Source organism: Anguilla rostrata, chromosome 8 (genome assembly GCF_018555375.3).
Source record: "Anguilla rostrata isolate EN2019 chromosome 8, ASM1855537v3, whole genome shotgun sequence".
Lineage (NCBI taxonomy): Eukaryota > Metazoa > Chordata > Actinopteri > Anguilliformes > Anguillidae > Anguilla > Anguilla rostrata.
Window position 1 is genome coordinate 22,822,363 of NC_057940.1, and position 16,634 is coordinate 22,838,996.

The following is a 16,634-nucleotide window of genomic DNA, read 5'->3' on the forward strand; positions in this document are numbered from 1 at the left end:
ACAGCTGAATAATTTATGTCATCTGTCCTAATCTCTATCCCAGGGACAAACATATTTTATGAAATTAATTGGTGAAATTATATTTTAAACCCAAAGAGACTTTTAACCACCTCAAAATCACCTGGAATCACCTGCAACTTTTACAGCAGGGCTTTGGTGCTTGTATCTTGCAATGATCTAATTTATTAACATGTAAATTGTCAGTTACACTTGAAGTTACCAAGAAGGAAAAGTAGGCTATAGGCTCACATCATTGCAGGAGTCAGATTTTCTACTTTTGAATACCCCCTAAGGATCCTGTGAGTGACCAGGTTGGCTTTTATTGATGAACCAGTCTCTGCTCCCATTGAGCCCTATTGATCACTGACTTTTAGTCTTAAATTTCCTTTAAGTCTTCTCTCCATCAGAACAAAACATGCACAACTTATTTTTAAACAAAGGACACTGTATCAGTATGTTGCATGACAGAGAAAAGGATTGTTGGGTACAAACTGGTTTAATGCAGTCAGAGTCCCCTCCTCCTTACCCATGATGTGTACTCCTTCATTTGGTGCTGGTTGCTATGGGAACCACTGGCATGTCCCCTCCAGAAACAGTCCTGACAAAGCTGGTAATTATGACACTGCTGGCAGCGATAGCGAAATCCCATCATGCTCTCAGTGTGGCAGTGGGAGCACTCGACCGGGTGAAAGACTGGGGGAGGGAAGAGATCACAACATCAAAGTCCTGGTTATATGCCAGGAAATAGGAATCTTACTGGCTTGGATCTCTACACTAGGCTGCTCTGACAGAACATTTTGCTGATGTTTTGGATTACTCCTGATAGCTGGGGATGTATTTAACAGTCTTTCGGTGAACCTCTCCTACCGGTTTAGCATTCATCTACAGGCTGAATATAGTATATCCCCTGTATCTCATCATTCTGAACAGAGGCAGCGTTTAAAGTGATTCATAGTGAGACTGATTGCATGGGGGAGGAGATAATGCAGTCATAATTCCTCCCTACAATCCAGTCTGTGTTCCAGTAGTATTGTTCTGTTGAACACTACTGACGGAGAAGTGATAAGTCTTTTTAATGTACTGTTGATGTTCTCGGCTGAATGATCTTATATTTCTTTCTCACCCAAAAGAAAATATGCAGATGTTGCAGAAAAAAACGGGTAGGATTTGAGCATTGGAAACTCAGAAAAACAACCTACAGTGACAGGGGATACGAGAGATCTTCTGGACTGCCTTCTCTTTTTGTCTTTCTCTCTCTTTGGCTCTCAGCATCAATTTAACTGAAATTGCTACTTGTGGGATATAATCTGAGCATAGTGATTAACAATTGAAATTGCAGTGATGTGACTAGTGGGAGAAATATGCTTTGTGTTTGTGCGGCAGAACGTCCTCTACAGAAGGTGACATCACACCCTGGATCCTCAATAACCACACGGACAATCTTACATCTGACTGCAGTCACTCAGCAGATCAGCAGGTAAAGTGAATACTTTATAGTGCAGAAAGTAGCGGAGGCCTGCCATTTAGAGCCTGTAGCAAACAAACCTGCTTCAGTTAGATAAAGTGGTTCTAAAAATGCAGCTGAAAAGCTACAGTTCTAACTGTACCAACTCTGTCAGTTATGTTCTAACAGAATGTATTGGCCAAATGCTAATGGTTGAGTTCAGGTGCAAAAATGAGAAGTCATGCAGCTAATATTACTGAGAGTATGCTGCTCATTTTAGGACACCCAGCATAAGTGTGTGGAAGTTGTATCAGTCAGACAAAGTCGAGACAGGAAAAAAAACTTGGTATCAGAAAAACATCCTTGACTTGGTGTGAACTACTGCAAGATTGTTTACTTCTTTTGTCTATTATTTGGCAACAGATTTGAAAGAGCTACCATAAACTACAATGAATGTGCTGGTGAAAGAACAAATTGGATTTTGGCCGAGAATTCAAAATAATTGATAGTTTCAATGGATCTGTACTCATATATTAAAGGCATATATATTACTATGCACGATTTACCTTGATAATATAATAAAATTACCATGCTAAGGCACATCTATGATGCACTAACAATCCCGGCCTTTAAGCACTTTTGCCAAATCTTTACCTTTACCTGCATTTGTTATTCTAAAATGTGTTCAGGGCATTTCTGTGCATGATGCACATTTCTGTGTTGGGAGGGGAGGGAGTGGCTACAGAGCCTGGGATCAGATTTGTGCTTTGTTGCTAGCTAACTAGCCATGGCTCAGATACAGTGAAGCAAAAAGACAAACCGCCAGGGCTCGTTCAATGCAGAGTTAACCCTGGAACTGCTTTTGCTTGGTGAAGTTCACCAAGAGGATGAAAAGAAATGAGGAGCTGGCTTGTTTTCTGTTTGACCTATAAGTAACATTACCTTTAGCTATCCAGCTAGGATTGCCAGATGTTTGTTTTTTTTTCACTGGAATGTCCGGTTTTCAAATTATTTGTACAGGTCTGGTTTGTGGTTCTGACTGGACGATGTAGGTAATGTCGGTCTGAGTAACTGATGGGATTAATTTACCAGCAACGTCTAATGAATTTACGTGTCAGTGACTCGGGGGTGAGTGGGTGGCATTCCAAATCTTCTCATAAAAGCAGCTTATCCATATTAAATTACAATTGTACAATATAACGCACAAAAAATGAATCCTGTAATGACTACCATTCCAGAGCGGTATTCATGAATTTCACAATAATGGCCAGTCCAGTTAATTAGAAAATGCAAATACAAATGGTCACTGAAAGCAATGAAGTAACTGCAAGCATAACTGAAATGCAAACTATTACTCTAGCTATTACTGTACTATTTAAATATCAAATACAAAGGTTTAATATATTCAATGATACTGTACATCATAAAAAGGGAGCAGCGATAAACACAAGGCCAAAGTATGTGGATACAATAGATTTGTTGTAATAAATACGTATATACTACTACTACCAATAATCATCAATCAAAGACTGAAATATTATTCAACATTCTGAGACTAATAAATAAATTAAAACTAATAATGGCTCACAAATACATTAAATGTAAACATTTTTTCCAGTAAAGAAACTGTTCAGAAATTGCCTGAACAACTAACAGTGGCTCACCATTCTCTACGTTGGCTAGTCGGTGCATTAGTGGCAACCAGACCAGACACTGAGGGGGAGGATCAGACATGAGCGTGTCCAGGAAGGTATTGAGGGAGACCTTCTTCTGTCCATTTCAATTGGAGGATGGAGAAAGACCATAGTTAGACAAACAGTGTACAGTAACTTAAACATGCCTGAAAGCTAAAAAGAGCCAGCATTTTATTCTTTTCTTTGTTAGGCAGGAGTGCTTTCACAGTCTGGCTCTTATAACTGTTCTCTTGACAGAAAGCCACAAAATAAAAAGTAGAAAATCAAATTAAGTGTGACAGAGTGTAATTGTACAGAGCTGCACTGTATGTTACAAATGGGGTGTGTAATCAGTTAGTAGGCACACTCTCTCTCTCTCTCTCTCTCCTCTCTCTCAAATTTCCAGAAACATGGAAACCACATAACATGTAACAAGTATGACCACAACACTATAATAATAATTATGCTAATAATAATAATAACAATAATAGTAATAATAATAAACATATTCACATAGTGTTGAAAAGAAACAAATAACATCAATTAAGATGTGAACATGCATAGCAGGGCTTTATGGTGGAGTGAATTTGGATGACTTAGTTTTACTGTAAATGAGTTCAGAATTTTGTGCGTTTTTGTATGCTGATAATTAATGGATAAAAGCCTAATTCTGCCCCGCATGCATTGTTTGGAGTTTTTCTTTGTAATTTTTAAATTCCACATGCAGGGATTATGTTGGGTGTTTTTCCCATTTGGTGTAATTCGGGTTAATAATGGGACCCCACGCTTCACTACCGCACACCTCTCTCTCACACACACATGCAGGCTATACAGTATACTGGCCTGGCTTACTGGCTAAGCTATTGATATGGAAAGCTGAAAAAGTTTTTGATAAAATGCACTGACAATTAAAGTTAAATGAGTGGCTATAGCATATACACAGTAGGGGAATTGTGTAGTACATATCCATCCATCCATTTTATAAACCCCTATCCCTGCAGTGAACAAAGGGCAGGAGTGCGCCCTGGACAGGTTGCCAATCCATCGCAGGGCACACACACATTGATACCTACAGGCAATTTAGAGTCTCCAATTAGCCTAGGAATAAACCGGAGAACCAGGCCGAAACCCACAAGGGCACGGGGAGAGCATGCAAACTCCACACAGAAAGGCACTCAGTTAGGATTCAAACTTATATCTTCTTGCAGTGAGGCAACAGTGCTATAACCGCTAAACACATAACAATTCAATAAATAATTATACAGATAGTAGTTTTTGTATAGAACTCACCTGCTGGGCAAAGCAAGACCTTGTGACTTGTTCAGTGTAACCAAAGGAAGGGCCCTCAAAAACGGTTGTTGGCAGTTTCAGAACTTCCCGCAAGAACTGATCAAATTTGGAGTAAATCATTATGCCACTAGAGTCTGATATCTGTGAAAAAATATCTGGTAGAACAAAGCAAAAATATTACTTAGTCAAAGTAAAAAGGGCTAGCAACTATTACACCATGTACCTTTCCAATAAATGGAAATTGCAGAATCTAAGTAGGCACTGGCTTGGTTGGGAGACCTCCAGGAAAACCTATTTACTGCTGGAAGAGGTGTTGGTATGCCAGCAGGGGGCACTCTTCCCCCTGGACCAAATATAAATCCAATGCCCGGGCACAGGGATAGGGAGCACTGTGCTGTAGAAGGTACCATCCTTCTGATAAACCTGTGGCTCTGATTCACTATTAAAAAATTAAAAAAAATTTTGAAAATATGCAGGCCTTTTAAATGGTATTTTATATTTGTCAAAGAAATTAATTGTACTTGTCAAAGTATTGGATGTTAAATGTGTTCAGCTAATTTGCTTGCTGCATTGACATAGCATCATCTTCTGGAATGGATGCTCCAAGTGAATAATAGAAAAGAAACAGCCACCTGGTCACATGCATTTATAATAAGCACACACAAGGTTGTGTCCGACTCGATTTATGAATGTAATTGAAACTGGTAACAGCTACTGATATGTCAAAGCTGTCTAAAGTACAATTTCATATTGATAGGCTGAATATTTTCTGAGTAAATGAGAAAAATCCAAAAACAGTTACAGTTATACCGATTCCCCATTATAATTATCCGTCCGGATCTGTCATTAGTAATTTGGTGAAAATCTGTTCTGGATTAATTTTTAAAATCTCATGCTTGCTGTTAATGACACTGTACCAGGTAGGTACTCACACACTCAGGTCTATGCATGGCTTCCATTAATAAAGTAAAACTGTACAGTTTGTGCCTGTTCGTTACCAAAGAAACTACTAATACTACAACTTACATCTTAATTTGTCTAAAATCTTTCCCCCACAGATTGTTGCCAGGGCCATCTTCACAACAAAGACTGAGATTTTACCATGGCCTTCCCTGCAAGAGAACACAGCAAAATCACAAGACAGAAACAGTCTGTGTCCTCACAGCACAAGGGCTCAGAGAGCTGCACGCTGGGGGCCAGCTGATGAAATGCTGCCCTGCTGGTTTTTCCAGCTTTAATGAACAGATATGAGGAATTTAGCAAGCAAATGGGACTTGGCTGGGTGATGGTAACGGGGAGGACTTACGGATCATATGCTGCCAGTAGGAAGTTAAGCAGAAGGCTGATTGACTGCTCCACGTTGATCTGGTGGGTGGTGGGCATACGCTTGTTCAGCTGATAAAAAATAGTGGACAGTATTGCTTCCAGACGAGTCATGGAAAACTCAGTGTTGAGGTCCATGGTGTTTAGACCATTTTCCCGAAAAGCCTCAATGACATTCCAGATGTCCACCAGATGCACTGTACAGGACAGCATGAAAAATAGCACAAATCATTATTTTTGTTTTGACTGACGTAGCTAAACATGGAGAGAATAGAGGGAAAACTATCAGAATAAAGCAAACAAATCAGACAAAGTCTTGTCAGCTGTATGACTTGAAAGATTACAAAGACGCTCAAATGCCAGCTAATACATGGTCGACAATCTTAAATTATTAGAAATGTGTATCTTCATCCAGCATTTCACACATCTGCTCAATTAGAACATGCTCTCTCTGCTTATGTTTTGTTTGGTTTATAGGACACACAGACTACCCTTTTCTGTTCACATTGGTTTTTTAGATGTGATTTATATGTTTATTAGAATAAGGCTTATAAATGAGGCTTTAATTGGGATGTCTGGTCACCTTAACAATACCACCTCACACCAACTTCACAGATACATATCTGAGAATTACAGACAATACAGTAAACTTTTATGGCATAAGCTTGATATAATCTGATTGGCTGGTGGAGTTGGTTTATCACGTAACACAGCAACCCCAGAGACTTTGTGCTCTTCTGTTTCCCTGACTTTTACTTCCATTTTCTAAATTAACAGGAAGGGTTGTTTGGCTATACAATAAATGAATGCATCACTTTGCAAATGGTGAGATTTTGAGGGTTAACACTATGCAAACAAATATCAATGCAAGATATAACTGAGCTAAGCTTGTGTACAGAGTCGTGTTAATTTCTTTTTTATTTCAAATTGGTCAGCCCACTAAAAAATACTTGGTATATTTCAGCATCAGGTTCTTCCTAGACACTTTGTTTGTGTTACTGGTAATGGTAACAGTTTTTGGTTCTCACGCTGGTAACTCATGCAGATGCTATTTATGACACAGAAGGCGTGAATCTGCCATTAACCAATGAATGCCTTATACTCACAATTGCATTTCTTCTGAACAAATCTGAGTTTGCAAGCTGTTCTGTAGGTTGATAATCTAATACGATCCAAGTCTTGAGCCCCTGTGAAAAATTGAAATCACAAGAGGATTAACAAACATCTTTAAGGAAAATACAGTAAACAAGGACACATATGAGTGTGCTATAAAAGCAGTCTGCTTGCTGGTGATAGACAGAGTGGAGCCAGCAGGAGGATATCCTTGTGACAGACCACATACAGGGTGGTTTAAGTGGGCACATACTTCAATGCTAAATCTATCCATCATTATGAGTGACACAGTCAACTGGTGTCCTGCAACACAGAGTGAGCTGTCCTGGTAAGACCCCCACATTAACAAGAACTTTTTCCCTACAACTGGGCATTTGATCAATAAGCAAAATCACTGCATTAATCTTACTATACATTGTGGTGGGAGAGCACTGGCTAACCAATACATCTGTTTAAACCAAACACCTGTATCATTTAATAAATGAGTCCACAACTGCCGTTGAATGCCTTTATTCCTCCACTAGAACCAAATACTAGGCTCCACAATATATTACATAATTATGTAGGGGTTGTTCAAATGTTAAATTATTTTTTATTAAAATAAGCTAATTTGCCTTATTTGGGTAGGCACCATTATCATTATTTTTTTAAGGTGAGCAGGACAATCTACCCTCTTTCATATTTTTTTGCTTCATTCAGGCAGGTAAAAAGCAGACAGAGTAACAGATACAGGCGTTGAACCCCCTAACAAACAGGGGTACTCACAAATGGTTTGAGACTCAGCTGCCCAATAGACTGCACCATACATATCGCCAGGCCCCATTTTTGTATGTGTATACATCATTACGTGTGTTGTATGTTCTGTGTCAATTCAGAATATGTTATGAGGTGGCATGTTGTGTTTTGATTTATGCCATTTTGTCTTGTGTAGTGGAATCATGGCAAAATATATAAACTTAAAACAAAGATGTCGTTCAGTACTCACGCATCTCTGCAAACAGTTGTCTTCTCTCTGCCATGGTATCCCCACCTCTCCCACTACCTTCAATCATTCTGTAGTGGAAGAGACAGAAGAGATCTCATTAACAAACAATAGGTCTCAGTTTTGGGAGTTTATATTTAGATTAGTTTAAAAAGTAACTATTAATCAAAAAATAAAATCCACTGGCTTTCATATATCTGTATTTTCATAATGCAGACCTTGGAAATGCCTGCTTTTGACCAATTTAATCTCCATTAAAAAACTGACATTATTAATAGGTATCCATTAATAAATCAGAAATATGAAAAAAAAAATTAAAAACATATTTTAATAACTACAGCAATACCACTGTAACCCCTTGCCAATTATCTTTTAAAATTATGATTTGTATGATTGTAAATTACATCAGATATTTTCATATAGCAATGCCAAACTGTAGATATAGTTCAATGATGCTGTAGAAGCTGAAAACTTTGATGAGAGTTGATTGATAGTGAAAATAGATCTGTGACATATATGATATCTGTGGTAGAGCAGGCTTGCCTCCCTAGTTTTTTTTATAGCTGTATCTTTTGCATTGAGTTTACTAAATGCTGACTGTAACTTTGAGGAAACCTGCAACAATATGAATGGTTAATCTTAAATGGAAAATAGGCGCTTATGTCCATTTACCCTCCACTACAGCCTTGACTGCCCCCTTTCAATGTTACCTGAAACTGGGTCTTTTACAGTAGGAAACAGTAAAAATAATCTCCAGCTTGCTCTGAACTCACAATCTGATCCATGTATCCTGCTAGAGCTTTTCTTGGTTGGTAGCTTTTCATTTTCTCTGTAATTCTTTGACACACATAAGAGCATAACTAATTTTTAAGAATGCATATAATCATTTATACAGAATATATACTTTGTACCATTGAGTAACTTTGGAGTTTTGTTTTTCTTTTTACATTGAAAAGGTTTGTTTTACAACATAATGTAACTAGCAGACATTATAAGGGCTGCAGCGCAACTTAAAATTCTTTGTATTGGGCTGCTGGGTTTTCCATCTTGTTAGGGTACTGCTCTAGTGCATGGACGGGCCCCATGTTCTGCTTTCATTACAGACATTTTTTCTTTTTTCTTTTACTTTCGAATCAGAACTGCGCAAGCGCCAATCGTGGCCCCACATAGTGATACACAATTGGCTCAAGCATTGCCCAGGAATGGGAGGGTTACAGTCCGTTGGGATTACAGCGTCGCATTGCTCACCAGCGGCACCACTGATCATTCAAGTACCAGCAAGCACGCTTGTTTAGCCGCACATGAAGTGCTTTACTCTGACTCATGGCTGTGTGAGCCTGACTTCTGAACTGCGCTATAATAAGAATTGGTAGCAACTTCACATGCTTAGGAGGACAACATGCTTGTCTGCGCCCTCCCAAATTGATATTGCAACAGGTCGAATTTGCAGCAATGAATGCTGATATATACATGACTGGAGGGTCCAAATTGGGGAGGAAAAGGGGGGCGTTTAAAACGAATTTAAAAAAAATTGTATTGAGGTCATGAAAATGGTACTGTTTTGGCACAGTTTGGCAGTTTGACCTTCATCCCAACATGCCATTCTAACAAAGGCCAAATTGTGCCAAAACTATAACATGATGGGCAGACTGGAAAAAAGTCCAGTCCATACAAGCCTTTTTTGAGTGCAGTGTCACTTTTTCGTCCTAAATTTAAAATTTTCTGGGAAGCACAACTGCCACTATTTTGCTGATACGCATCTACTGCATTTCCAGTTTCCTTTTGTTTTTGAGTATGACATTCTTTATATTGTTTGTAAGCTATTGTAATGGTAAAGTTACTTCAACAAAAAAGCCTTGTTTGTGTTCAGGCAAAACGCCTGCACAAAAGTAAACTACTTCTACTCAGAAGCTGAGGAGCACAATGAAAGATCACTCTGAAAAGTTCTTAGAAGCCAAATTAGCTTTGCCTTGCAAGTTTTACTTTTACATTATGTTAAAAGTCAATGGAGGGACTTCACATTTTCTTCCACCTGTATGTGAATATAGCTTCCTGTTGGATTTTATTTGTAAATCTGTGGGCCCCTAGTAATTGCACTTACTCAAAAGCCAACATGCTCCTCCCCTCTCTCCCTCTACAAATATTTTCAAAGGGCACATTCCAGGGAGAGACAGAGTGAGAAAAAGAGAGAAAAGGGGACCCAGTACACAGCTTCCAGCACCACAGTTAATAATACAATTCAGCATTTACCTCTGCACTGAACAGCACCGTAGTTAATGTTACGCATCAGATTTTACCTCTGCACTGACCCGACATCACAGTAAATATTACACATCAGCATTTACCTCTGCGCTGACCAACATCACAGTAAATACTACACGTCAGCTTTTACCTATGCACTGACCAACATCACAGTAAATATTACACATCAGCTTTTACCTCTGCACTGACCAATATCACAGTAAATATTACACATCAGCATTTAACTCTGCACTGACCAACATCACAGTAAATATTACACATCAGCATTTACCTCTGCACGACAACACGTAATATTCACACAGATTACTCTGCACTGCCAACATCACAGTAAATATTACACAGCATTAACCTGCACTGCACATCACAGTAATTACACATCTTACTGCACTGACCAAATCACAGTAAATATTACACATCAAGATTTAACTCTGCACTGACCAATCACGTAATTTCACAATACCTCGCACGACCAACATACGTAATATTACACATCAGCATTTAACTCTGCACTGACCAATATCACAGTAAATATTACACATCAGAATTTAACTCTGCACTGACCAATATCACAGTAAATATTACACATCAGCATAATCTGCATAAAATACACATATAATTCATCAGCATTTAACTCTGCACTGACCAATATCACAGTAAATATTACACATCAGCATTTAACTCTGCACTGACCAATATCACAGTAAATATTACACATCAGAATTTAACTCCGCACTGACTAATATCACAGTAAATATTACACATCAGAATTTAACTCTGCACTGACCAATATCACAATAAATATTACACATCAGCATTTAACTCTGCACTGACCAATATCACAGTAAATATTACACATCAGCATTTCCCTCTGCACTGACCAGAATCACACTTAATATCTCACAGTAGCATCTATGTCAAAATCAAAGTAAATATTTCACATCAGCTTCTCTTTACTGGCCAGCACCACAGCACAGCTACATTTACCTCTGTAAACTACAAGAATGTGCTTAGCTTACTTAGCTCATTAACACTAGTACAACATACTGGAGGATGACAGACTTCTGATCTATCCATTTTACGGTCAAAAGCAGAAAACAGACAGGACGTCGCTGGCACATGTTCTAAATATGGCAACATTCAGACCCGACACAGTTTGAACCCCAAAATGGAATCAGAACACCACATGCTGAGTATAACTATACAAAAAGGAAAAGGCTTACCTGCAGACACAGTTTGGCAAAAAGAAAGAGTGAGCAATGAAAGGTTATGTAGAGGAATTTACTCTCAGTCCATTGAAAAAGTTGCACAGAACTGGAATGATCCTTTCACTTGAGCAGGGGAGTGAACAAATTCTCCCCCACTATGCCTCACTGCACACTGTCCCAGGCAATCTAATACACCTCATCATGTGGTCTGTTGCCATGGGAGCAGTGAACCCAGCAGCTCCACGAGCAGGGTGAAAGCCCTTTTCTCGGCTGGTATTTGTAGTAACCAGCTTCTCACCAAACTGTAATTTGGGTGAATGACCACAAATCTTTCTTTCACAGACATGCTGATTTTGGTGGTTGAATGAAGTTTCATGAAAGGAATTGAGACAAAAATCTAAAGGTTAATGTGCACTGCCTATCCTTTCAGAGTTTAAGAGGTATACTACAGAAACAAACATTCTGCATAAATACTGCTGTGATATAAAGACGTTGCATTCTTAGTCTCTAAGGTAATTTTGCATTGAAATGCCAAAATTTCATAAATTCATAATTGAAACTAAATGGATGCATTCCCCAGAGTACATTGCACTGCACCTGCTTGATAGTGCCTGTTATAAACCTGTTTGGTCCTTGTTAGTAGTCTGGACTAGCATAGAGTGTCTACTATGTATATAAATATTGTATTTGTAGTTCTAAAGTAAAGTAAATAAGACAAACAGTACAATTTGCAGAGAAAAGGAAACCAAAAATTCTTTAATGCTAGCTTGTGAGCTTTTCAGGTTTCGTAAAGTAAAGGTAAGGAATAACATATTACGGTTTATTTTCCGTGAATTTACCCATTAAGAATCAGAATTAATAATGTCTTTGAAATGAAATCATTCTCGTTTATGATGCACAATTTTTAACCAACAGATACACACCTTAGTTGTAAAGCAGAAATGAATGATGAGTTCTAATTATGTTGTACATCTAAGAAAAGAACATCTGCTATCCCACACTGCACATCAGGACAGTGTTATTTTTATTATAGTACTAGGAAAATATTCTTAGTTAAATGTTTATAAATTGCTTTCAATGAGCAGAGGCTTCTGAAAATTATACATACGACAAAGGAAAATGAACTGACTTCATTACTGAGGCAGAATGCTGCATAGCAGATGATGTCAGCTCAGGACAACTAGACAGAAACAATGAGAGTTGCAAATTCCTTACTGCTGGATTCATTATCAAAAATCAAATAATCAAAACTGCCACATACAAAGCAAATAATGGAGATATAATGGATCAAAGTTTTTGTTCCTTAGGGCTGAAAGCTTGTGAAAGTAACTAGGACTATGCTGAAGACAACTGAACAAATTTGGTCACACACAAGTCAAGCATGTGCAGGAAAACACTTTGTAGACTCTTTTAAAACAATGCCCATGCCAACACATTGAATGATTCATGCTGTTCATTACAGCTCACAGCAAGAGCAGGAACCATTGAGAGCTTGTAAATGATAAGATGCTCATTACCCTCTCCTGATGCTTGGCAAAGGTTAAAAAGCCCTCTTGTTGTAATTGTTGATGCATCGGTTTGACCTTTGTGCATTACGTGACAGTAGCCCAGTGCAGACGCTTACACTGAAGCTATCCGTGTGCCAAAAATATCTGTTCTATTGTGTGAGAAGGGCATGACAGCTGGAATCTGAAGTTCGAAAATGTATGTGCGAGTGCGTGTGTTTGAGTGCATGCGTACCTATGTGCACATGCACACATGAATTCATGTATGCACCTACATATGCACATGTGCCCCACACCTATACATATCTGCATCTACATATGTATACCCACACCCACATACACACATAACTGTATCTACATATACATATACAAACATACTTGCATCTACATATGCACACATACATATACCTGCACACGGGCACACACATACCCACATCTACATATGCACACATACGCATATGAAATGAGCATCTGTATAATCTGAATAATGGACTCTGCCAATAAGAGTTAAAGCAATATTTTGGGAAACGTAGTCTGTTTTGTCTTTGCTTTGCTTATTATTAACATTTGTAAATTGTAATTTGAATGCAATTAAATGAAGACATATAAGAAAGATATACAGACAAACACATTATCTATAGTTTCACTTTTATACTTTCCCGCTGTACAGAAGATCGTTTTTCAATTACTTTGCAAGATTAAGCTATAATTGGGAGTTGTTTCTACCCACAAAGCCAAGCTTTAGGTCTCATAAACTATAGTCATTGTAGAGCAGAAACAAATTGCAAGTTAAAACCCTGATCCGTTGGCACTCAGCCCCATGCAGGAAAGAGAATAATTCATTATGCCTCCACTTGTCCTTGAGTATTATATTTATAATAACGCATTTGCTACTTCATAAAAATGGGACACAGTTCTCAGGAAACAAAGACATCTTTGATGCATACCTCTACATGAGAAGAGCAGAATAAGCCCTAGAAAAAAAGTCTTCGGTCGTGAAGCAAACAAAATGCTACACTGCAGGGAGTACCAGTTCCCTACATGCTTACAGAAATCTAAGGCACAACAGCAGGTTAAAGAGCAGGTAAAAGACTTACAGCATGTATACATTCTCCCCAACAAGTGGGCCGAAGGCCACTTCCGGCCAATAGCGGGGTCCTTTCAATGTCCAAGTATGTGGACATAGCGGTAAATTAACTCATTTCCTTATGGTGGATTGTCCTTGTTTAAGAGACGCAAGGGGGGCTATTTTGAGTACGCAAAGGCATTTGGCAAAGTGTAGAGCAAACACTGACGTAGATCAAAAAGAGCAATGCCTGAATTACTTTTGGTATTTTAAGGACAGTGACATATACCACACAAGCCAGTACTTGGTGCTCATTTCAGTTTTATAATGAGCTGAAGTAAAACAATGTACTGGCCAATCAAGACATTTTCCATATTCCCTATAAATGAAGAGCTGGATCAAGTATCCTTGTTTCCCATTCTTTTTATGTAGTGCGTGCTTTAAGCTTTGACTCTCACTAGCAACACTCATGTTTGATTGTCATGTTTGGCAATATTTGACTGTCCAATATGCCTTAGCAGAGTATACAAGAACCTTTTGTGCGTGTTTTTGCTCATTCTAAACTATTATTATTTATTTATTATTAGTAAAGTGATACTCTTGTATATTCAACAAAATCTTTAAATGTATTTTCTGTCATCATAGGCATATGCATCTATTTTAAATTTTAAGGGCACATATTTTACATACCACCCAAACTGTCCAGACATCTGATATGCATCTTTTCAATGTTCTATCAATAACACAATGTGCCACTGACAGCCAATGATTTACAGTTTTAATGTTGTGTGTCACACCATCTGTCTGGGAACAACGGATCTTGTCTTGAACAAACAATATGTTTATTCATTCTGTTTAGGGTCAGCATATCAACAGGTAAAGGAAAGCAACAAGCCACAAGCGACATATCCCAGAAACAACCAGTTTTCTGTTAATCGAATCTTGAGACCTCTTTAATCTTTTAAAATGTCACAGTGCCTTGTGTTTACATTAATCTAGACCCTGACCAACCCAGCCCTCTTTCGACACACCCAAGGCAATGAGAAATGACAAATCGTGAAAATAGTCATGGTAATACCAATCAAGGCATGGACCCTTTCTGTGCAGTTCTAAAATACACAAATTTGCCATTGGAACAGTTGCACCAGCACAACTAAGCACCTTTTTTGCACCTGCAAAATACAGCCCACCATGCCATATTTTTATAAGCAGGCCACAAAGCAACTGAAGCATGTGTGCTCCTCTGAGAAACAGTCACATGCGAGTGAGAGTCCAAAACAAACACAGCACATACATGTTCTGCCGTCTCTGTAAACCTTCTCCAACAGCCGGCATGCAGCACATTCAGCACAAAATTTCCTTGTAAAAATTTGCCACTCTAAAACCCCCATTATAATTCCAATCAATTAGTCGTCAATTCTTGTTTATTACACATGCCATTTTTCCATGGCAAACACACAAAATGGTTATTTTCTCAATGTTGAGATGGCGCCTAATCATGACTGCTTAACAGAACACTTCATAATCACCGTCCTTATGAAAGTATTGTTGTCACAATGGTTTACTGTGGAAACAGTACATTGCTGAAGGCTGCATAAAGGTCTATGCTATCAGACCACATCCTGTATAATAAGAAATACAGCTAGCATCATTTTTCCTGTAAGAACTATTGATTACTATTATTGATACGGAGCCAGATGAATTTAGGGTACTTATTGCCAAGTGAACAGGAAGGGGCACTGTCACAAATTTTAAAGACAGACACATTATTTGTTAGTGTGAGATGTGCAGTTAAAACAAGCTACTGAAGTACTTTTTGTAAAGTCATAATGACTAAACCCAGTGATAAATGAGAAAGAGTGATGTCAGGCCAGAGCATCCGCCCTGTTGATATTGAGATATAACAGCCTGTCAGCAAAAACCACAGGAAAGAATGTGTGTGTTATCATAGTGGATATAGACAATGACAGCACTAATAAACCCAGAGAAAATAGACAGGCTGTACATTCACTTCTAAACTACAATATCATTCTTTTTTGCAACAGTAAAACAAAAACAGCTGCACAATACAAACAGATTCCTTCAGTTACAGCGGCTAGTGTAGAGAACACCATCCCTCAATTGTAAAATAGTGTAAGATGTTCATGCCCACCTACATTAACATCATATGCTACAATAGGTTTGACTGTTGTGTGCGCATCCAGCTAAAGAACTCGCTGTCAGTGCAGTGATTCAGCACAGTTCAGAACCAAACCATGGCCATGCATGTGCCCACAGTGGCCGAGAATCCCACAGAGTCAAATATGTTTAAATTCAATGAGTACTCGTAAAGGAAAGCTCCAGGCTAAAACACTTTGACATTGTTAGAATTTGCATTTTGGTGATGTAAAACGCAACTCAGGTCCGATTTTCCTATTTTGTGTAGTATTTCAGTTTTTCAAAGTAAAACTTTAGTTTTGTAAATGGTGATGTCATGTAATGATATTGCCACAGCAGGCACAATGGAGTTTAATAGGAGAGTGTGTATTGAACTCTCTATAGCACCAACTATAAGAATCAGATATTGATTTCAACCAATTAGGGACAAGAAGTCAGGGGATTGTGTGGCCACAACTGATTTTAGCTTTTTAGCTAACATTTTCACAAAGGAAGGTGGTGAAAGTAGTTCTAGGTAATGTAGGAAAATAATACACTGGAGCAGTTGTACTTATACAAGGTAAAAGGGAGCACGTGTCTGTTTTAGAAGGAATGTATTGAGTGTACTTTCAAAA

General features: G+C 38.3%; 1 protein-coding gene across 9 annotated transcripts in view; it reads right to left on the minus strand.

Moving 5' to 3' along the window:
- Positions 1 to 16,634, minus strand: part of dtna (dystrobrevin, alpha) — an 86,016-nt gene that overhangs the window by 41,744 nt on the left and 27,638 nt on the right. For 8 of the 9 annotated variants that reach the window (XM_064347069.1, XM_064347073.1, XM_064347071.1 and 5 more), the window contains 7 exons: positions 7,829 to 7,896; positions 6,837 to 6,917; positions 5,714 to 5,927; positions 5,434 to 5,519; positions 4,408 to 4,562; positions 3,109 to 3,214; positions 527 to 693 (listed from right to left, as the gene is read on the minus strand). In XM_064347069.1, coding sequence (XP_064203139.1) covers positions 527 to 693; positions 3,109 to 3,214; positions 4,408 to 4,562; positions 5,434 to 5,519; positions 5,714 to 5,927; positions 6,837 to 6,917; positions 7,829 to 7,896 — 877 coding nt within the window. Of the gene's footprint in view, positions 1 to 526; positions 694 to 3,108; positions 3,215 to 4,407; positions 4,563 to 5,433; positions 5,520 to 5,713; positions 5,928 to 6,836; positions 6,918 to 7,828; positions 7,897 to 11,307; positions 11,452 to 16,634 lie in introns of those variants that run through there. The other variant, XM_064347077.1, reaches the window with a different exon arrangement.